This window comes from Hippoglossus hippoglossus, chromosome 4, assembly GCF_009819705.1.
Source record: "Hippoglossus hippoglossus isolate fHipHip1 chromosome 4, fHipHip1.pri, whole genome shotgun sequence".
NCBI classification, from domain to species: Eukaryota; Metazoa; Chordata; class Actinopteri; order Pleuronectiformes; family Pleuronectidae; genus Hippoglossus; species Hippoglossus hippoglossus.
Window position 1 is genome coordinate 23,552,068 of NC_047154.1, and position 22,323 is coordinate 23,574,390.

Consider the following 22,323-nt stretch of genomic DNA (forward strand, 5'->3'; position numbering starts at 1 on the left):
TACACATAATAAATTTCTTTTTACAGTATTTACTCTGATCTTCTGGGGAGATTTTGTGTTTTTTGTGTTTGGTTAAATCATGGAAGACAAAAAAGTGATAAATTATTTCATTTAATTATTTTTTTGTCCATAAAAATTGAGTAAATTAATGTATGTATTTTTTATTTTATGTGCCCTACTTTTAATGCATTTATTATTATTTTTTAACTAATTTATATTTTATTAATTGTTTAATGTTGGATCTTTTTGTCATTGTTTTATTCGTTTGGGAATTAAAAAAAAACTACAACGCTCCGTCGCACACTTGATGACGCGGATGACGTCAGAAGTGAAGGACACAGGGTACAGGAAGAGGAGGAAAAGAAAGATGGCGGCGGGTTCGGATCACGGGCTGAAAAAACTAGTTTGGAAAAGTAAGTTCACGTCTAACAAGACTTTTTAACGTTGAGGGGAAACAGCGTTAAACATGTTTTGTTATTATGACGTTAAGGGTTTAAAAGCGACTGCGTGTTATTCCATTGAACGTTTCTCACAGGGAACCTCAGCTCCAGATCTTGTTGTGTTTCACAACGGAAGTTTACAAATGCGTGTGTGCGTGAAGTGAAGTGATGACAACAGAATACACAACGAACACCGTCCTGTCGTTTCGCCGACATGTCTCCATGTTGTGGCCCCGCTGTAGTCGCCGGGAGCCCCGCCTCGCACGTCTCCGTCTGTCGTTGACACACCGACACACACGCTCGCACCAGGTTGTGTTGTTTCCGGTGGTGTTGCGGTAAAGTGAAGCTACAGCACCAGGATGTGGAGACAGTAGCGATCTGTCAGCTGGGTCCGCTCCTTTTAAAACCAGTGAACCCATCCACTAACACATCAGAAGAAGAAGAAGAAGAAGAAGAAGAAGAATCAATGGTCACTATGTTCGGATCCTCGGTTTTCTAGCCATGGATCGGTCCATACCTTCATAGCTCGGTTGTGAGGGGGGTGTAGTGGAGGGTTTCTGGGCTTTATTAAAACACCAACATTTGTAACAGTAAAGAGAAGAACACTAAAGAACACGTTGGACTTGACTTCACATAAAACTACGTAAACAAGAATAACCAAAGAATGGTGTGTGTGTGGGTGTGTGTGTGTGGGGGGGTGTGTGTGTGGGTGAAACCTGTTAGAAAGCACAAACAGGTTTCACAAACGATGCAGCTTGTGAACTGTAATAGAATCTAATAAAAGGCTGAGAACGAAATGTAATATATGTTTCAAGAAGTGATTTTAAAAGATTGTTCTGATTTTGAAAGCCTCACATCCTCAGGCACTCAAAGTCTGGTTAGGAGCTGGTTACTTCTGAATAAACACAAAGTAGTTAAATGGTGAAGATGTCGCAGAGACGACTGGTTGGGCTCAAGAGTTCAGGTTCAAGAAGCACAAACTGAACATGAATTTTCCATCCCTGTTTGAGTCATGTTGTTTTTCATGAGTCATGTTCTATGTCTCTTACAGGAATAAAAGAAACGATTATAGCTGACAGCAGAAAATCGGATATATGGAAGGTAAGACAGCCCTCACTTCTTAAAGTTTAATCAAAAGGAAAGAGGACCTCCACGCTCCAGATCCAACTACAATGGCACTCAGTGAAGGGCACGCCGCCGCCAAAGGCCCAACAGTCTCCTTAAATTCAACCAAGCCGCACCAAATTCCACACGCTCATCAGAAATCAGTCCCTTAAAGAATATGACTGATTTTCATCAAGATCTATGAATTATATATCAGTGAAAATGTCTCTATGTTAAATAAAGTGGAACAAATTCCTGCGTCTGAACCAAAAATTTAATACATTATTTTTCGTGATTGATTCCAGTTGCGCACAGATTCTCAAAACAGAATTGTAATGTTTCTATTTTTGCAGTTCAAGAAATTTTGTGTTGCTCCATAACCTGTCAGTTATAGTTCAGTGTGATCCATAACTTGACTGTTGGCTACTGATTTATCGTCTTCACAGATTTTGATTCTGGACCCTTTCACCACCAAGCTCGTCTCATCATGCTGCAAAATGTCCGACCTGATGTCAGAAAAAATAACAAGTTAGTGAAACACTTTGTTCAGACATCAGACTGAACAGTTTATTATTTAGTCGGTATGTGGATTTCCCGTCACTGCTGTTAAACTAAATATCTTGTTTTAAATATGTAGTTGTGGAGGACCTGTACAGAATCAGGGAGCCTGTTCCAGAAATGAAGGCCATCTACTTCATGCCACCCACTGCTAAGGTTTGATATTATAACCCTGTAATGGTCATTTTGCCTTTGGATTCAAGTTTTCATTTCTTTAAATTGATTTCCTTTATGACAGTGTTTCTTTCCTAGTTTCATTCTACCTTCTATTTCTTACTTCTAGTGTGTGGATGCCTTTATTGCGGACTTCAAAACCAAACCCAAGTATAAAGCAGCTTACGTTTATTTCACTGACTGTAAGTAACAAACAAATATCAACTCTAATCTACTATAGCAGCAGCATAATTTACAAAATGACACTTAAACTGACTTCAGCTAAATGGTTGTGATGTTTTTGTGTCCGACAGACTGTCCTGATGACCTGTTCAACAATATGAAGCTGTACTGTGGAAAGTACATACGAGTCTGTAAGGAAATCAACATGTCCTTCATGCCGCAAGAGGCACAAGTGAGTGGTGACTCCTTCCTTTCTCTCTTTTCTGTTGTGGCTCCTTAGTAACTGAAGGAAAATCCCCTTGTTTGAATCGTTTTTGTTTTGTCATTGAGAGAAGGATTTTTCTGTGTGAATCTTTGTGGGAGTTGGCTGCTTCAAGCTGTGATGTAATGATTTTGCAATGTTTTTATTATAGTGGCTTGGGAACAGTAACTAGTTCCAAATGTTTTTTGAGATCTTTACAAAGTATAATACAGTTCTTAGTTATTTCTTCAAATATTTAGACATTTAGATCTGGAGCCAGCAAAAATTATCACGGGATTGAAATGTTCCACACTCTGCTTTCATTATTTGATTATGTGTAGATTGTTAAAATATTAAGTAAACGATTTATTTTTCACTGGTGTATTGAACCTTTCTTTCAGGTGTTCACATGTGATAATCCGGGAGCTTTCCAAAGCATCTACAGTCCCAACAGCCAGGACAAAAAGAAAACCCTGGAGACCCTCGCAGACCAGCTCGTCTCTCTCTGTGCCACGTTGGACGAGTATCCGGGAATCAGATACAAGAAGTATGTCAGAGAAGATTTGGTTTCTCAGCTTACAACACACCTCAGCCCCTAAAGCACAGTGAGAGCGTTCAGGAGAGAAAGTTGAAGTGAAACCAGTGTTATCTTACTGTGGCAGAACATGAGGCTCAGGTTGCACGGTACTAGATAAAGTAGTGATCACATCAAATATCGAATGTGTTTATACCTGATCTGCTTGGCTGCACTAGAAGGCAGAGTAACATTGCATCAGTTAAACCTATTTTAATCAATGACGAATCATGTAAAAACTGTTTGTATCATTTCCAGAGACAGCAACATGGAGAATGCCAAGACTCTCGCAGAGCTGGTGGACAGCAAGCTGGCCAGACACTACGAGCTGGACGACAACGGCAAGAAAAAGGTGAGACTCCTGCTGAATAAGGAATGTTGGCAGTATAAACAAGGTCTTAGACCAGGGAGCAAATGAGAAACCGGAGATACTGTGTTTTTTTCTCCACCAGTTTAACAGTTAAACCTTAACGAGGTGTTGACCCCATTCAGAAATTTAAAAAGGAAAATGTTTGCAGTTGTTGCTCGGTGGCAGCATTATCACAGAAAGCAAGGAAAACATGTGTCATAAAGCTGTAACCATGGTTTTTTATAATATTAACATAGTATAAAAATATAATGAATGTTCCTTTTTGTGTATTTTCCTCTATCACCAGGTAAAGACTCAGGCCCAGCTGCTGATAGTGGAAAGAGGTTTTGACCCCGTCAGCCCCATCCTACACGAGCTGACCTACCAGGCCATGGCCTACGACCTCATCAACGTCACCAACGACACCTACAAGTGATACAAGCTTTTCTCCCTGGAATTCTCCGTATTCACACATGCAAAATATACTCCTCTATCAGTCAATGTGTCTTTCAGATTATAACATTTCTAGCTGAAACCAATTATCTGGTTGTTTTTGTGGCCAGGTTCAAGTCCAAAGATGGCTCGGAGAAGCAGGCCCTGCTGAATGAGGACGACATGCTCTGGGTGAGGCTGAGGCACAAGCACATCGCTGAGGTCTCAGAGTAAGTGTGAGCAGCATCTGGTTGGTGGATGTGTCCTGTTCCTGTCTTCCTCACGTCGACCCTCACCCTGTGTTTCTCTCACAACAGACAAATCCCCAAGATGGTAAAGGAAATATCTGCAAGCAAGAAACAGCCGGATGGGAAGGTACGGTGTTTTCCTCGATCTATTGGAACTATGAGCTTCATGCTTGACTTAAAATACCTGAACAAGCATTTGATTACATTTTCTCTCTAGATCACAATTAGCAACTTGGCCCAGATGATGAAGAAGATGCCTTCGTTCCGTAAACAGCTGACTGAGGTATGAAGCATCACTTTACTTAAAAAGCATTTACTCTTACCTTAAGGTTATCTCTTCAACTTGAATAGACTTGTAGGACTTGATACTTTTTTGGATCCAACATGCAACAGGTTTAAGGACAAATATTTTTTTTTACATCCTACCTGTAATTATAGCTCTAAGGGATCATTACGTTGTGGTTGGGTGTGGTGTTGCAAAGCCCTGTTTTCATGTGTGGTTAACTTAGGCATGTTGTAGCAGCAAAACTGAATGGAAAGTCATAATAATAATAATTATATGATATATACCCTTTTTATTATGGGAAATTCTTTTGAAACTCCAATAATAATATTTGTACAAATTACAAGGGTCACACTGTTTCTCTCTGTTTTTGAATTCATAGCAAGCCGTTCACCTGCAGTTGGCCGAGGACTGTATGCAACAATACTCGAACAACGTGGAGAAACTCTGCAAAGCGGAACAGGTCTGTCCTTGGTCCTGTTTTTGTTTTGGTGGGGGGGGAAAGTGCCAAACATTTTTGCCACTCAACCTAGATGGAGTGAGTCAGTGGGTGGACTGTTGTTTAGTGAGTGGTGTTTGACATTTAACTCTAAATCTGCCTCTAAAAAGTGTCTTAAAGGAAAAGAGTGGGATTGTTGTACTGGTCATTCCCAGTATTCCCAGCCTTAATGAAAAGATGAAACGTGTTTTGGCTCCGTGTAGGACCTCGCTGTGGGGTCGGACGTGGAGGGGGTGAAGGTGAAAGATCAAATGAGGACCCTGCTGCCTGTGCTGCTCCACCCGTACAGCACCCACGAGAAGGTCAGAGCCGTGCTGCTCTACATCTTCAGCCAAAATGGTACGACCTTCCTCTACACTCAGCAGATTAGTCTCTATTCGTCTGTAAAGTAGTTCCCTGCTTTGTAGTCGTACATTATTATATATTATTATATATTATTAGACACTAAGATCCTGATTGTTTGTTCGTTTGTGTGTAAACAGGAACAACAGACGAGAACTTGAACAAACTCATCCAACATGTCAAGATCGAGGATGAACGAGAATTTATCCTGAACTGGAAAGAACTGGGCGTCCCCATCATCACATCGGTACGTGGAGCAGAGGAGAAGATCGTGGACGAGTTCTTTATCTTGCGTCTCATCGTGTTTTCGTTTTTTTCGTCTATTCAATTCTCCCGTCGGTCTCTGAATCCCGCTTATTGTTTCTCGTATGTATTTTTGTTTCCAGCTCTTCGCTCGCAAACCATCCAGACGGGATCGTTCCCAGGATCAGACGTACAACCTTTCCAGATGGACCCCTGTCATAAAAGATGTGATGGAGGTCAGTGAGGGGAGATTATTTTACTGTACCATTTATACTTATATTCAGTCAGTTGACAGCATTTATACTTTTATCCCAAACTCTTATGTCAAAACTAGGGCTAAAGGTATGAGAATAATTTAAACGGCATTCCTTCAAGGTTTGCATACAGGTAGGAGGCGGTGATTTAAAGGATGTAGGGTGTAAAGGTAAAAGGAGACGTCTTACACATCACACATGCAGCTCGATCTAGGTCACTATGCTACCCCAGTCCCCCTGGGAAATTTGAGTGTTGATCCCTCGGGAGCGTCCCTCTGTTTCATCAACTTCCCTTTGTACTGATTCTTAAGTGCTTATATCGTTGAAGCATTATATGTGTTCTGTAAAAGAGGTGAATGCAACAAGGTTCCCTGTTCACTGCAGGGACCAGTTTCCTCCTGCAGCAGGAAACAGACTAGTCTTTGATGAGTGGGAACCTAGAGTGAAAGTTTTGGAGACTGATAAGTGTTTGACATCAGATTGTTTCTCTCCATGTTAAGTTGTGTGTTCACATCCCCTGATGCATCTTATCGTCGGCAGCAGAAACTGTTGTGTAGTTATATTCTTTCTCTGTAGTTCGAGGATTAAGTACTGTTTCCTAATCACTTAACCTCGTAGCTGCTGTGAACTACTGACGACAAAATCACACTTGTTTCCCTTCTTATTAGCTCTATTCACTGGAAATAAAAGACTTTTACTACCTTAAGTAGTTTTCACAGACTACAGGTTTTATGTTGGGAAAAGAAAAGGTCAAACTCAAACAGAAGGAATGTTTAAGGACCGTCAGATAAAAATCCAGGTTTGAAACTTGTTTTTAAATTGCTGGTTAGAAAGAAAGATACCTCACAAAATCTCTGTGGGACTTAACTTCTGCAGATGATGGATAAGTTAATGATCCTTCACTTTTCAGGACGCTGTGGAGAACAAGCTGGACACCAGAGAGTGGCCCCACCAGTCCGAGTCTCCTGCTGCCTGGAACGGCTCCGGAGCTGTCAGGTGGGTTGTGTATGAGTCATCGCACGAGAACTGGGTCAGTTCGTTTCTCTGCGAGAGAAGTTCTGATCAGACTTTTTTATATTTGATCCCAATTACTTATCGCCAACACTTTCCTTGTTTCACAGTGTTACACGTACCAAATATCTTCTTATTTCTTTTAACTGGCAATAACTCAAACATAACAGGAAACCAGTTTTCTCACTTTCATCTGACAAAAACAATCCCAGGGACGGTTTTGACAGTCATAGTGTGATAATCTAGCGCCCTCCAGTGGTAATATGTTCAACTGTATTCATCTCCAGCTTTGTGATGTGGTGTTTTTGGTGATTGTTTGATGTTTCCGGGTCTATGTTCGGTATCCAGGGTTAGTTCCGAGTATTTATCCCGTTTCTTTCTTGCCGGGATGCCTATTTATGTTTTTTCCCCCATAATTTGAACATTCAGTCTGCAGTTTTAAATTTATAAACGTTTCCTCCATCCATCCTCTGCCCCTCAGCGCCCGTCAGAAGCACAAAACCAGCTCTCAGGACGAGCGGCGGACTGGCTCCCGCCTCATCATCTTCATCATCGGGGGAATCACCTTCTCAGAGATGCGTTCTGCCTACGAGGTCACCCAGTCCGTCAAATCCTGCGAGGTCATCATAGGTGAGTGTTAATACAAGATTACACAGATTATGGGTTAACCTACCTCTTCCTGGACGATTTAGTATTTGTGTATTTCTGAATTTGAAACTTTATGCAAAATGTGTTTGGTTGCTGGTTGGTAATGATTTGGTGACTCGTATTTCCTTTGTCTTTCCACATGAACACATTGATTGAGCCTAATATTTCTCTATACTTTGATTCCAGGGTCCTCCCACATTTTGACCCCCACCGGTCTCCTGGACGACATCAAGGCCCTGAGCAAACGTCCCGTGGAGTCTTTCACAGTAGAAGAACGGAGCAACGCCTGAGAAGGCTGCCCCCCCCCTCGTCTCCCTGCTTCTCATGTCTCTCTGCACACTGCACTCAAATCTACTTCCTGAATGGAAGACTGAAGGGAATTTACCTTTATACTCATCTTTATGTTTTCATACAAGTGCACATTAACAATAGGTGTGGAACAGATTCTCAATTGAAAACCTTCAACCAGAAGAATATGGTCTGACTATGAAACTCAGCCATGTGCACATTGGTCTTATTAAAATTGACTTTTTCTCTTCCTACTGAGAACTTTTGAAGATGGTCTAACTCGCCTCTCTGTGTTTTGCCTTTGTCCTTTAATAAACCTGCCTGTAAAGTTACATGTTAAAGAGCAACTCTCAGAAACAGAATGATTTTGGATGAAAGAAGCGTGAAGCTGATGTAAATACTGTACGTAAGCACTGAGTCCCTGCTCCACCACTTTGACGTTTTTCAGTAACTGCTGTTTATAAACACTTAATATAATTTTCAAGAGTGTCTTTAACATAGAATCTTTATGTTGTTGTTTTGAATTACTGACTAATAAAAGGATGAAGTTGTTCAAAACGAGTCAGAGTTGAAGTTAATATTCTTTTTGCACTGAGATGGAGTTTAAGAAATATCTAGAATCATTTCTGTAGCTTTGCTTGTTTCTATATTATAATGTTGAGCTGTCTGTGCCTTCATGTGTTTCTCTGAAGGTCCCATTGCCCGAGTTGTGAAGTCGTTGCTCTGACTTCTGTGTGTTCATGTGTTTTGGATTCAGAATGTGGAGAAAACATGTGAATAGAACATGATGCTGTGAATAGAACATGATGCATTTCAGTGTGTAAAGTGTTTAAACAACACATTGACACCTCTTTACAAATATACAGGCACACAAGGGGGTCCCAGGAATGTTTATGTTCTTAGAGGGGGCGTCCTACTTGAGCCTCTGAATTAAGGGAATTATTTAGGCACTTGATTGAGCTTGATAGTGGCGTAGCTGATTTCCTGTTATTGCTTTGACCTTAATCGACTACGCACTCAGAGCTCATGCACGTTGTTGGACTAAACGGTTTTTTTCCCGACTCCTTGCGAGTTGTTAAGGTCGGGTCTCAGGAGTATGCTGTTGGTAAATGCTGCAGAACCAATATTGTTGCCTAAAACTATAAATACATAAAGTAATAAAGAACTGAAGAACTAACCGCCCTTCTCTAAAAGACCTTTGAAAGGAGAAATATCTTTATGTTCTGACACGTCTCTAATGAAGCTGTGATGAAAACTGCCATCCCATAATAACACAGGCAGAAACCAGGAGTGTCAGGTAACACACGCACACACACAGGGAGGTCATGCTCCAGTGATCCTATGTGGAGGAGCACTGACCTTTAACAAGGTGACTTACTCTCTCTTTCCTCCTCTATTGACAGTGGGTTTATCCCACTTTACCGTCAGTCTGTGAAAACTATATAAAAATAAATATGGTTTTCTCTGTAAAGTATAAAAACTCAGCAAAGCAGAAACATAGTTTGATTATTTATATAATATAAAACAACATACTGTATATCTATAAACAGTCAAACCCCGGGAGAGTTTTGAGTTTAATGTCACAGAAAAGTCTTCACATTTGACGATCTGGCCCCAGTGAAGATTAGACTTAAAAAACATACTTAAAAAAATGTATAAAGTATGAAAACAATATCAATTTCCTGTTAATCAACCGTGTGAGTGACCAGTCAATCAGTGCTGCTGGTGGTGGGACGTTAGTTATCCCTGAGCGCATGCGTGAGGGGTTTCCATGACAACCAGCGGGAGACTTTAACCGTTAGAAAACGAATCAGATCAGAGACGTTGGAAAGTTTCCTCCTCGGACTTTAACGGTTCACCGGTAGATTCACCTTCCGTTGAATCAGCGAGTGACTCCGACCGAGGTGTGTCCAGAGACTCGCTCCGGGCGAAATGTTGTCGAGGACCAGGAAAGGTGTTCCCCAGGCGGCGGGAGGAGCCGGAGGAGCCGGGGGAGGAGGAGGAGGAGGACGTGGAGGTGGAGGTGAGGAGCCGGGGTCAGGAGGACACAGAGCCGACCACCGAGCAGCTCCCCCCGGGAAACAGGGGCAGCTCGTCCTCGGTGTCCAGGAAGGAATCGACGGGTCCCGATACGAGGGAGAGTTTATGGACAGATTGAAACATGGAAGAGGAAAATACACCTTTAAGAACGGAGAGGTGAGAGATGTTTATCTTTATGTTTATCAGAGATTTCACTGAGGACACATCCATACGTTCACATTCAGGAGGAGACGACTCCATGGTTTCTAATCCTGTCTCCACTGACTCTAATCAACCAGGACACATCTAGTTCTGGATTTTAGCGCCTCTGATATTTTATTTCAATATAAAAACACAATTTCTAAAAAGTAAAGCTGCTAAAAATGTCGAGTTAAAATTGCAGTATTTATAAATATCCAGATGTATATTAAAAGGCTAAAATTTACAAGATAAAATGAAGTGGAGTAGCATGAATTTCAAATACTCAAGTTAAGTACAAGTACCTCAAAGTTGTCCCTAAGTACAGTACCTGTAAATGCTCCTTGTACTTTCCACTACTTGATGACTTTTTATACTGCTGGGTAGCTGGTAATTTGTTTTCAGCGAGGTAATCTTAATCTAGTATAACACATGATGCTAGTAAGTTAAATACAAAAACACAGTGGAGTAGTGTAATAAATTATATTCAAGTAAAGTACACTTTGGCTGAAGCTGTGTGATTTCCCTGTCTGCTCCTCTGTGTAGTACCACGAGGGCTCTTACTACAAAGACTACAGACATGGGGACGGACAGTACTGCTGGCCCATGGGACCGAAGTTCACCGGCAAGTTCTACCTCAACAGTCGGGAAGGATATGGACAACAAGTGTTTCTTAATGGAGCCACATTTCAGGTAAACTGGTTTGCGTGGATGATGACACTGTGGATTCAAATACCAGTACATAGTAAATACCCTCTCCCCCTCCTCAGGGTTTGTTCCACACTGACCAGAGGTTGGGTCCGGGGGTGGTGACTTATTCCGATGGTTGTCAGGATGTGGGTCTGTGGGACGGGCCGCTCCTCCTGAGGTTCTGCTCCCCTTTAGAGGAGGGCTTTAGTCTCAAGGACTTTCCTGAATATGCTGCCTACATGGACCCAGCTGCCGCCCCAGATGCCCTGACTCAGGTACTGTATACGCTGATTACTGTGTTACAGCTGAAACATCTGCATGAAGTATTTGGTTGCAAGAATCACGTTTTACTGATTTTAAAACAATGTTGAGGTCCAGGCTGGAAGTCTTAAAACACCTCACCTGACCGTAGAGTTGTGTTTTTGTGTTTACACAATCAAATGTGGTGAATTATGTCATTAAATATCTATACAATTGCAAAAAACGATTCTGAAATGCCCCCTGTGCTTCTCTCTCCTCTTTATCAGCCGCCCATTCTCTCTTTCCCGAAGGTAAACTTCTTCTACCGTGAATAATTACATGAGCTTTGTGACTTCATTTAAAGCAGATGAACTGATTCCCTGTTCTCATCAGACGCAGGCCGACCGAGACCTGCTGCTCATGGATGAGAACTGTATCTACCCCCCCGGCATAGAGAGGTTCTCAACCAACGGAGAGTTACTGCCTCTGCCCCCACGCCGGAGAAAAGTGCTGGATCAGCAATTTTTTGGCGAGCTGTGGGAGCCGGACATCAATCCGTACCTGGGCTATAAACGAGACCCATACGCCGATTTGCCATTACAGGCCCGCCTGCGGGGGAACATACACACACACAGGTCAGACATGACTATAACATAAAAAGTGCTGGTTGGAGTCGTGGTAGGAGCCACACATCTTGTATAAGTGACTGCAAACACGACTGCAAGTGTCTAACATGTAGGTTTGTATGTGTGTTTCTCAGACGACTGGCTGAACATGTGTGCTGGGACGTGGCTGCCGTCCTCTCCATGAACAGGGACGGTTTTGGTCCCAAAGGGATTTTGGAGGTGTCCTCCGAGCAGCTGATCCGGCACGCATCCCGGGGGGAGCTACAGGCTGTGACTCAGATCCTCAAGGCTCGCACGGTTTACCCTGATGTCGCAGATTCACAGGACAACACTGCACTGATCGCCGCCACAGTAAGACACTATTCAATGTTTAGCCTTTTGTTTGGTAAATCAACACTATGTAACAAGTAAGAGACAATAAATGAATACACACAACATTCAAGGATTTGTATATTTTTAGGTGTAAAAATCAAAGTGTCCCTGACTACTCTTCTTTGTGTCTGCCAGATAAACAACCACCACGATGTGATGCGCCTGTTGTTGAATAGAGGTGTTCATGTAGACAAGCTGAACTGTGAGGGGATGTCTGCCCTCGCCGTGTGTCAAGTCCTCTTCTACCCGTTTCACTCTCTGAACACCTCTATGTTGGAGTCACCTCAAACCCAAGTCAGAACCTAATGTAGTTTTACTACTTAAACATATTGTTAAATCTGATGTTGCCATTTTTGTCACAAGTGCACTTTTCTTGTTTTCTCATAATCTGTAGTTCATATTTGTGTTTTGCATTGAAAACAAACTGAAACAAAACGCTTTGCATTGTCCGATGTGTCGTCAGGTTTTAAAGAATCCATCTTCATGTGGGAGCAGTTCCCAGATCAGCCAAGTGGACTTCATCACGGACCCACTCGCGCTTCACAACAGACCTCAGACCTCTAACACAACCCTGAGCCAGCACTCTGACCGGTAGGAGTGTCGCTATTAACACTGCTCTGACACGTTATTCTGCAGAATCTGTATATTAATATATTCCATATCTTTTTGGATAATAATTAAGACAAAGCAAAACGATAATAGTCGTGAAAATGTTGCATTTATAGATCTACAGACACTGAAGAGAGTGTGAGACGTATTCACAAGGAGGATGAAGAGGTGTTGGAGTGGAACGACTGTGGAGCTGAAACAGCAGAAGAAGTTCAGGTATAAAGCACAGAGACACCTTCCTGTTACTGTTTAACCGTTGTAACAGTCGCCTTAAATGAAGCTGCACGTCAACCCACAGATATCAGTCTTCTACGTGTTCCTGCTTATTTTTCATCAAGATCCATGAATTACCTCCTGGGAAATCAGTGAAAATGTCAATGTTAAAAATGTCTTATTTACACCCCCTGTGGTGGATCAACATTCCATCAAGTGTCATGATTAATCCGTCCTGTAGTTTTAATGGAATCTTGCTTACGAACAAACAGAGAAACATACAAATTAACAAACCTACTGGAGTAATAAGTCGTCATCTCGTCCGTTTGCTGCAGGACGAAGAACTGACCCCTGAGCAGTCGTCTGACTCCGCCTGCTCCGTCAGCAGCTCGACCCTCCAGGACACACAGGAGACTGCACACAAAATGGCTGCCATGAAAATTGAGTCAGTTCTCTCTCTTCCTCTGCGCTGTTCTGCTCCGATGACACTTTGCATGTGTCTCTGTGTGAGTTTTACATGTTGTGTGTCCGTCTGAGCAGAAACGACGCTCGTTTGGAAACCCTGAAGATTCTGTTGGAGCGGGGAGCCAACCCCAACCTATCCAAGGTGCCCATGCCTGTCCTCTTTTTACCAATCATGGCGTCCGACACTGACGGCGTCCGGAGGCTGCTGCTGTATGGAGCTCGTACTGACATTCCCCTTCCACCTGAGGTAGGGAACTCATGTTTCACCTCCTCCAAAGGAAGAGTTTATTTATGGCAGGTTGAGCCAAAGAGAAACCACATGGGTGATGTCACAGAGTTTAAACAAAGACAATCCATAAACCATCAAATTCCCCTCGACCTCTCATCCTTATTGTAGAGGAAAGGCCTTTATCCGCTGCACGTGGCTGCAGCACTGCCTGGGAAAGCAGGTCCCCAAATCACAGAGCTGCTGTTCTGTGCCATCCCCGACCCGGACGCACAGGCCTGTGACCAGGACGACATCTTTGAACCAGATAAGGTGCGAGTCTTCTGTCACGCCTCATAACAGAGTTTATTGAAGCTGATTGATGAGCTCAGAAGAACGTTTTTTCTTTCTTGTTCTTTTCGGACTTTCCAGAAGGCTCAGGAAACACTGAGCACTGACAAGCAGCCACGTCTCAACGGAGGAGGCAGAACCGCTCTGCATGTGGCCTGTCAGAGAGACGGTGACTTCCAGGTCAGTACTGTGCGTGCACACACTCACAACTACACACCACTAACATGACACAAAGACGGTTCAGATCTGCATCATGTTGTACAGATAATACACAACTTTGCTGTTGCCTCTCCATAAGATAAGAGCAGCAGGATGTTTAGTGTGAGGCAGATCACAAATATCACACAGTGTGTTCATGTTCCAGTTAAAGAACCTGTGTGTTTGATTGTGTTTTCTCAGAATGCCAGTAAGGTCGTGGCCCTTCTGCTCTCACACAGAGCCAGCACACACCTCCTCTGGAGTGGACACTCCCCTCTCTCTCTGGCTATAGCAAGTGGCAATGACCAGGTGGATACCACACACACACACACACACACACACACACACACACACACACACACACACACACACACACACACACACACTGTACACACGTGCATAATACTCCACTCTGTCTTTGACTGTTGTTAGGCTGTGGAGGAGCTGTTGTTAGGAGGCGCAGATCCCAACCTCCCTCTGGGCCGCGAGGTGGGCAGCGCCCTCTGTGCTGTCTCCAACATCAACTACCATTTGTGTGGCGACAGACTTCAACTGGTAACACACAAACACACAAACACACAAAATGTTATCCCCAAAAAGTGCATAAAGTTGATTTAAAAATGTACATTTAGCAGCTGAATGAACTTTGGTACGGTGACATTTGTCCGGCATGTCTAAATATTTGTGGTTGTTTACTTTTGAGTCTGTGTTTATCTTCTCACCTGTTTTCCGATATGCAAAGACTGTATTTCATTGAGAAAGTGAGACTCAGTTTCACATGTAACATCTGAAAACAGCACAGATCACTGCGCACTAAGAAGCTCCGAACTAGTCCCATTCGTACAGTTTTCAACATCGTAAGCAAATAAGTGTGTTCTGTGATCTTTAGGAAAAAGAGCAGCTGCTGTTTTGAGTCACTCCGTCCTGTGTGTGTGTGTCTGACGCAGCTGAACATGTTAGTTAAGGCTGGTGCTGACTTCCTGATGCCGGTTACGGTGGGTGGCGTTGTGGGAACCGCAGTCGACTTTGCATACAACTCCTTTAACCAGGTAACGCACCGTCTGTACGAACACTGTGTAGGTGATTCAAATGTTTGCATGGCAGGACACAGAGTTACCACTGTATTGTGTCATGTGCAGTCTAATACACCTCAATACAGAAGTCCTGCATTAGTCCTACTTTTGTGATTATTTTGACGTTCATTTTGTGTCAGTGGTGCTGATCCAGTGTTCCTGTACTTGTTGAGGCTGTAGTGAGTTCTGCTGTTTTACTGTAAGATATTAAATTGACAAATATACATATTTTTGCTGATGGAGTTGAAGCACCTCTTCTCTGACACTCTGTAAACAAACTGTATAAAGTAAACAAGCCCTAAGAAGTTTTTTGTTTCTATAACTTATTTCTGAATCTGAACATCTGTCTGTGTGTTTAATGTTCCTATCCAGGACTGGCGTATTGCCAACACTCCCTATCTTGCTTTGAAACATCGGGAGAGGGAAACATTCATAATACGGCACCGGATTCTGAGCATGATGGGAAATCTGCTGAGACAGACGGCTGTCCGGAGGGAGAAGGAGACTTTAGAGAGAGAACAGCAGCTCACACTAAATGGTCAGGGTGCTATCATGATGTTTTTGAAGTGTGGCTGTAAATCACACTCTGTGTATCACTGTGTTAATGTGAACTAACAGGCAACAGTAACATAGAGAGGTTTGTGTACACAGAGCCTGGTGCCATTTCCTCCAACAAGCCCCCCCTCAGACGTGAAGGTCGACCACACAGTGAAGAAAAACCCAGGTACATGTCAATGAAGCATGTTCATATTGTCCCATTTCTTTTTCTAACAAAATGGTCATTAAAAATAACTTTCCAGGCCCTTTTTCCAAATCTATATGTGTGAATTTTCTTTTCCAGGAAACCCTTGTTCAAGTTCTGCTATCACTGCGGTCGCTCTGCGTCCGTGAAGCTGACGTCTTGTGGCCGCTGCCACAAGGTTTTCTTCTGCTCGCAGGCCTGTAATTTGAAGGCATGGAAGGCAAGACACAAGGACGAGTGTGTCATGGTGAAAGGTGGGAATCGTCTTCAGTTACAATACCTCCAACAAAATCCTATCACAGGAGATGCTCAGAAATATCACTGAATAAGCTTTTGATAAAACGACAATTCCAACCTAGTGTTTTTAATCTGTGATATTTACAGAGAATATGATAAAAGTTTGTAAATACTGTGTCTGTCTCTCTCGTTCCAGCGTCTGCTGTTGGATCCCAGAGTAAGGTGGTGGTAAAACCCCAGGGAGTCGACAGGATGCTGACAGGGACAGAGAAGGTCCAAGTCAAGCTGAAGGAAAACTACAGCTACAACTGACTTCATCTAGTTAAAACTTCATACTCTGTCACATTCTGTCTTCAATTTATTTGTTCACTTTATTGCTGAGGAAGACATTTAGTGCCATGATAGTTTCTTATTTGCATTGTATTTTATAAACATCTTGTTCTAAGTATCACAGGTAAAAGTTCCTTAATCCTCTGTGACTGTTATTATACTGATATTTGAATTGTTGTACTTGCTAATTTCTATAAATAGTTTTTTCTCTAATCTTTGCATTTTTGTGAAATACTGGATCATTTTCCCTCTTTGTCCTGAGAAATGTTACATTTATAAGAAGATGAATTAGAAAATGTTATTTGTAAAAAACGGAAGATCACACATTTCCACAAACTAAAAGAAAAATGACAGCAAAATCTTTATTAACAATATTAACAAAAGTATAAAATATAACAAATCAAAAATATATATTTAGGCCTTAGGTCTTAGGTCAGGTATGTAAAGTTTCATTGTCTCTCAGAATGTGTGCATTAATACCTAAGGTAAAAGAAAATCATTAAAAAAACTGAGCATCAAACATTAAAAAGGGGGGGAAAGCACAATTTATATTAAAATTATAAACAAATTTAGTAACATCAAAATACACTTAAAGTTTATACCACAGCATTTCTGTCAATTTCCGTGAAATTAAACTACACTTTACTTGTAGAAACTGAATTTGAACAATGAACTCAAACCTTAATTTCTTTGTCTTTCACCCTCCCTCATAAACACATGTATATGTGTATTGTGATTTCAAAGTACGGCTGTGAACAACTGTGTGTGTGTGTGTTTCTTTAATGTAATTGCAGCTGCAGCTCGGGACCTTGCATCACACACACATGAGTCAGCAGTGGGATGGGCCTCATTGCTTCCTTATGCCGCAGAATCACTGTCAGAGCTGCTGGTGGAACCACAGACACGTAAAGACTTGTACAGACTCACAGGAAACACAGGAACACACAGTCCTCAGCTGACAGGGAGCTTCAGGGGAGTTGGTCTCTGTGTGGGACACAGGAGACATGAACTCTGACCTGGAGGAGCAGGAGGACGAACTCCTCGCTCTCCTCAGCATCTTCGGGCCGGAGGAGTTTGTCCGGAATGAGTCGAGTCCTGCCGGTGAAATCCGAGTGTCGGTGGAGCTTCCTGCTGACTTCACTGTGGCTCTGACAGAAGGTAAACAAACCAATGACGCTGTTTATTCTGTAAAATGTAAAAGTTTTTATATCTGCAAACATAAATACACATGAGTATTGTTAATGTCTGGTGGTCACGTTGTGTTGTTGTTTTCCTACCTGAGGTGGAACCGTGAGACAGTATGAGCTGTCGTCCCTCCCCCCTCTGCTCCTGACCTTTGAACTCCCTGCAGATTACCCATCATCCTCCCCTCCTTCCTTCACCCTGACCTGCAGCTGGATGATACTCTCACAGGTACAGATGTGTACACATGTATCACCCAATAAGACGGATGTTTCTCTACAGTTCTGACTCTCTCTCCCTCCACAGCTCTCTGCACTGTGCTCTCAGCTCACTGACCTCTACCAGGCCACCGGAGGCGCTGTGGTGCTCTTCTCCTGGGCCCAGTTCCTCAAAGAGGATGCCCTCAGGTTCCTGGAGGTTCATACTCACCTGGAGCTCCCCTCGGACGATCACAGCTCTCAGCACTTTAGCCTGAACTCACAGAATCAGAACAATGGAGACACGTCAGAATCAGGGGTCTCTGCTCCACCTCTGGAGGTGATACCTGCTGAAGGCCCAAATCCTCCCACCTCAGACTGGAGCAGCACAGACTCTCAGGGAGCTGGAGCATTACAGGAAAGTAGTTCACCCTCCCAACATGAATTCAGTGAGGATTCAGGCCCTTCTGATGATTCCCAGCCATCTGCACGAGAGTCAGAACCAAGTGATCAGATCCAGAATGGTCTGTCGTCAGAGGATAACAAAACCCAACCTCTTCCATTGGCTGACCCTGATCAGAACAGTGAAGATTCCTCAAATGAAAGGGATGTTTCATCCTTGCTTCCCTCTGGCCCCTCAGGCGAGTTCGATCACATTGAACAAGGAGCTTCTGCTCTGCCGCTGCACCCGAGAGAATTCGTTCAGAACAAAGAGCCAACCCTCTCCAGTCTCCCCCCAACTCCGTCACTAACTCTCCTGTCGCAGCTCTTGATCCACGACGCTGCTCAGAAGCAGAGAGAGTTCTCCGTCACCCTGTTTGACTGCGGCGTGTGTTGTGTGGGCTGGCTGGGGTCGGAGTGTGTGCAGTTGCCAGAGTGTGGTCACATCTTCTGTCAGGCCTGTCTGTCTCAGATCTGTAAGATGCAGATAACAGAGGGGAACGTCCGGGGTGTCACCTGTCCTGAGACGTCCTGCAAGGCCAGTCCCACTCCTGCACAGGTACAGCCCTCACCTGTGTGTGTGTGTGTGTGTGTGTGTGTGTGTGTGTGTGTGTGTGTGTGTGTGTGTGTGTGTGTGTGTGGGGTGTGGGTATGTGTGTGGGTGTCTGTGTATGTGTGTGTGTGTGTTTATTTGAACCTTTCTGTTTATATTCTTTATATTACCCGTTACCAAAAAGAGGCTTATGTATAACATTCTTCTTGCATTCAAAGCATCAATAATGATAATAATAATAAAATAATGATAATAATAATATATATTATTTTTCTGTTGTTTATTTTTTATTCTTGCATATTGCGGACGACCTGAAGCAAATTATAAATACTTCAGAATTAGTGTTAGGAATTTTCATCTAAATCAAATCTTCATATTTTGTGAGACAGTATTTTGGTTTAATTTTTTTAAGTATATTAAGTAAGATGCACATTCTTTTCCTCTGAAATGCAAAGGAGTAGAATAAAGTAGCATAGCATGGAAGTAAAGTACAAGTACCTCACAGATCAGGTGGTTTCAGGTGGACAAGCCGTGTGGGGGTGATACTTTTCTCCTATAGGGACATTTCTGATCTGTATTTACTATTTACCTGCTTTTATAGAAGTATATATTCATAAGTATGAAATAAGCTGATAAGAACCTTTCACAGACAAATTGCTGTTGATGTTTTTCCGATACCCTCCAGCATGAAAACTTTAATTTGACAAAATAACAAAGTAGAAAAATGCTTTGGGAATGGTGTCATTATGTAGTTTCTCCAGCAGAGAGCGGTACAACTGCATTATAGTTATTTACAATAAAGTTTATCATTTAATAACAACATCTTAGGGATCATTGCCATTAAAAAAAAATATATATATATATATATATATTGTGATTGGAATTGTTTTACTCAGATTCCAGAGATGGGCTCTAGTTGGAGTCTCTTCTGGGTTTAACCTGATTTCTCTGACATCCCTCAGAACGTGTCTCTGTGTCTCTCGTTCTGTTTCGAAGGTGAGGAGTCTGGTCGGAGAGGAGCTGTTCAGCCGCTACGATCGTCTCCTGCTGCAGTCGACTCTGGACCTCATGTCTGGTGTGTTCATGTGAAACTGAAGATGCTTTCCAAGCCTTTATACACCCGGATGACTAGAGACAGGAATATACACGAGTCTTTCCTCCGGAGAAGTTAAAGAACCAGAAGAAACATCATCTTTTGCACCTTCTTATGAAAAGCAAGTTACTTAATTCTATATTGGCTTCATGTCGTGTCTCTCCTCCTCTCACGTGCAGATGTGACCTACTGTCCTCGCCGCTCCTGTGGTTCGCCCGTCATCGTGGAGAAGTCCCACACCGCGGCACTGTGCTCCGTGTGCCGCTTCCCTTTCTGTGTCGGCTGCAGGAAGACGTACCACGGAGCCCAGGACTGTCAGAAGAAGAAAAGCCTGAAGGACCTGATGGAAGCAGACCTTCAGCAGGGGCACGTGGACGTGCCGCAGTCACAAGGTGCACGAGGATGTGTGCTCGTGTTTAATGGAGCCGCTGCACAATTTCTAAATCACATGTTCTGTAAAAATGAGTTTTCATATCGGCACATATTGGACAGTATATATACACCGATATATCTGTGATATGTGTGTTTGTAGATAACATCAGCTGATCAGTACATCGGTCGGCTCTACAGGTCATTTTTTAACCACAACAAAGATAACATGTTAAACAATGTCCCATTAAGTTGTTCAGCAACAATCCACAGATCATTAATCAGCTACTCCTGATAATAGTTTCATGTTTTTTTGGTGAGTTTAAAGTTTCAGGATCTGAGGATTTGCCTCTTATCAGTGTTTTCTGTACTTTTATTATCATTTAGTTGTTGTCTGGGGCATTTTTGATCATCTGATGAGAAAGTGTTTGGCAGATTTTTTAAACAATAGAATGAATGAAATGAATTTTATATACATGACGAGCCTGTAAATAAAATAAAAGAAAGCAGATAATCCGTTTGCTTGGCTGCAGACGTTGATGCAGACGTGTGTCAGTGTGAATCTGACGTGATGCCCTGTGTCCCTGTGTCCCTGTGTCTCTCAGAGGGGATGAGGGCTCTGTCAGACGACTACGCCAGCGGCAGCGAGGAGAGACGGCGCCTCCTGCAGAGCAGATACGGCCGCAGGATGCTGCAGGTCGTCCTGCCAGAGTTTCTGAGTGAGGACTGGGTGGTGTTCAACAGCAAGAGCTGCCCTCACTGCTTCTGCAAGATCGAGGTGTGTATATCTGTCATCCTATCATGAGCCCAGACAGACCTGGGCCTGTTTCACATTTTAAAACCATGTTAACTTGGTGGTACATGTGTGTTATGTTGTGTTTTATGCTGCAGAAAAACGGAGGATGTAACATGATGACGTGCTCTCGGTGCAGACAGCTGTTCTGCTGGACCTGCCTCACCAGGCTGCAGAGAGCTAGTACAGGAAGTCACTTTCAGGACGGCTCCTGCTCTCTCTATGGAGAATACCTGCCCTAGTCCTTCAGATACTGTCCCCATCACACATGTGGATCATAGACTCTTTAATATTTAATGAAAAATACCATAGTTTAGAGCATGTTTTAAAACTATTATGATCACAATACAGTAAAGAATGTATATCCTGTAAACGTGAGGTGCTTTATGGCTCAGGGATGTTTTTTAAATCACAGTTTATTTAAAGAAAAACGAAGAAACATACAAATATCACATTAGTGTCACTGTCAGAAATAATAATTTGAAAACTAAATCTAACTTACTGTCTTATTCACAAATAACATGTCCAGCCTCATGTGTCATAGTGTCGTATGGCTGCTAGATGTTGTGGTTGTGAATTATGGTACAACTGATACAACTGAACTTAATCTCAATGTTATTTACTTGAAAATCGGATTAGTTGATTGGTCGATAAAATCTGAAAATGGTCACAAATATCCCTTGTGTTGTAAATATGAGCGATGACTTAAAAACTGAAGAGTGATGTCTTCAAACTATTTTTTGCCTAAACCGTCCAAAGCCTGAAATTCCATCATTAAAGACAAAGTAAAAAACTAACGTTCACATTTTAGAGGCTAGAACCAGTGAATCAGTTTTACCTAAAAATGACTTGAATGATCATTTGCACTTTACACTCCCCCCACATTAGTTATTTATATACTTGTTTTATTGTTGCTGCAAAGCCAAGCAGCCGCCACCCAAGACTCTTACCTATCAAATATTACATGCATGTAATTTAATATAAATAATAATCATACATGATCTGAATTAAATAACAAAATAGCTGCTATTTACTTTTCAATAATCAATCAATTAAATGACTGATCCCTGTAGCTCCCAGTAAACGTGGAGTAACTACACAGCAACGAATTAATTATTCTGCTGGAGATTTAACTGAAATAACTGCTTAATATTTCATAGGTGAATAATCACAGGTTTGAATTCCCTGCTCTTTTGATCCTGTGAACTAAACAGGTTCTGGTCAGATCGTTTAATCGCTTCTCTAAATCATCCATCCATCCATTATCTATACTTTAC

The 22,323-nt window shown here is 42.4% G+C and overlaps 3 protein-coding genes across 5 annotated transcripts; all 3 read left to right on the top strand.

Annotated features, from left to right (window-relative positions):
- The first annotated feature begins 317 nt into the window (after window positions 1–317).
- Window positions 318–8,411, top strand: stxbp3 (syntaxin binding protein 3). 2 transcript variants are annotated; one of them, XM_034583592.1, is made up of 19 exons: window positions 318–413; window positions 1,492–1,541; window positions 1,991–2,072; window positions 2,182–2,258; window positions 2,386–2,458; window positions 2,570–2,670; window positions 3,081–3,226; window positions 3,512–3,605; window positions 3,910–4,034; window positions 4,166–4,264; window positions 4,352–4,409; window positions 4,500–4,565; window positions 4,948–5,028; window positions 5,268–5,403; window positions 5,547–5,653; window positions 5,790–5,885; window positions 6,814–6,899; window positions 7,396–7,544; window positions 7,749–8,411. In XM_034583592.1, the coding sequence occupies exons 1-19, from the start codon at window positions 368–370 to the stop codon at window positions 7,850–7,852; spliced, it is 1,776 nt and encodes a 591-aa protein (XP_034439483.1). In that variant the 5' UTR covers window positions 318–367; the 3' UTR covers window positions 7,853–8,411. The 2 variants fall into 2 exon arrangements, with proteins under 2 accessions (XP_034439483.1, XP_034439484.1); XM_034583593.1 differs by having other exon boundaries at window positions 5,793–5,885.
- Window positions 8,412–9,640: 1,229 nt separating this feature from the next.
- Window positions 9,641–16,745, top strand: ankmy1 (ankyrin repeat and MYND domain containing 1). Its single transcript, XM_034583705.1, is given in 20 exon segments — window positions 9,641–10,046; window positions 10,614–10,760; window positions 10,838–11,032; window positions 11,285–11,308; window positions 11,391–11,632; window positions 11,758–11,974; window positions 12,131–12,289; window positions 12,459–12,586; window positions 12,721–12,820; window positions 13,153–13,262; window positions 13,358–13,529; window positions 13,680–14,018; window positions 14,238–14,345; window positions 14,469–14,591; window positions 14,984–15,085; window positions 15,482–15,647; window positions 15,761–15,833; window positions 15,951–16,105; window positions 16,285–16,417; window positions 16,454–16,745. Coding segments are annotated over 19 exon segments (2,940 nt in total). The 5' UTR covers window positions 9,641–9,782; the 3' UTR covers window positions 16,401–16,417; window positions 16,454–16,745.
- A 479-nt stretch (window positions 16,746–17,224) lies between these two features.
- On the top strand, window positions 17,225–22,323 carry LOC117760505 (E3 ubiquitin-protein ligase RNF14-like). Of its 2 annotated transcripts, XM_034583590.1 has the most exons (7): window positions 17,229–17,576; window positions 17,701–17,831; window positions 17,907–18,797; window positions 19,788–19,866; window positions 20,064–20,276; window positions 20,859–21,031; window positions 21,145–22,323. In XM_034583590.1, the coding sequence occupies exons 1-7, from the start codon at window positions 17,423–17,425 to the stop codon at window positions 21,286–21,288; spliced, it is 1,785 nt and encodes a 594-aa protein (XP_034439481.1). In that variant the 5' UTR covers window positions 17,229–17,422; the 3' UTR covers window positions 21,289–22,323. The 2 variants fall into 2 exon arrangements, with proteins under 2 accessions (XP_034439482.1, XP_034439481.1); XM_034583591.1 differs by lacking the exons at window positions 20,859–21,031; window positions 21,145–22,323 and adding an exon at window positions 20,343–20,675 and having other exon boundaries at window positions 17,225–17,576; window positions 20,064–20,286.

Coding starts and splice junctions, on each gene's coding strand:
- LOC117760505 (XM_034583590.1), top strand. CDS start 17,423: ATGAACTCTGACCTGGAGGAGCAGGAGGACGAACTCCTCGCTCTCCTC. Junction 17,832..17,906: donor GCTGGATGATACTCTCACAG/GTACAGATGTGT, acceptor CTCCCTCCACAG/CTCTCTGCACTGTGCTCTCA. Junction 19,867..20,063: donor GACTCTGGACCTCATGTCTG/GTGTGTTCATGT, acceptor TCTCACGTGCAG/ATGTGACCTACTGTCCTCGC.
- stxbp3 (XM_034583592.1), top strand. CDS start 368: ATGGCGGCGGGTTCGGATCACGGGCTGAAAAAACTAGTTTGGAAAA. Junction 2,259..2,385: donor TCATGCCACCCACTGCTAAG/GTTTGATATTAT, acceptor TCTTACTTCTAG/TGTGTGGATGCCTTTATTGC. Junction 5,886..6,813: donor TCATAAAAGATGTGATGGAG/GTCAGTGAGGGG, acceptor TTCACTTTTCAG/GACGCTGTGGAGAACAAGCT.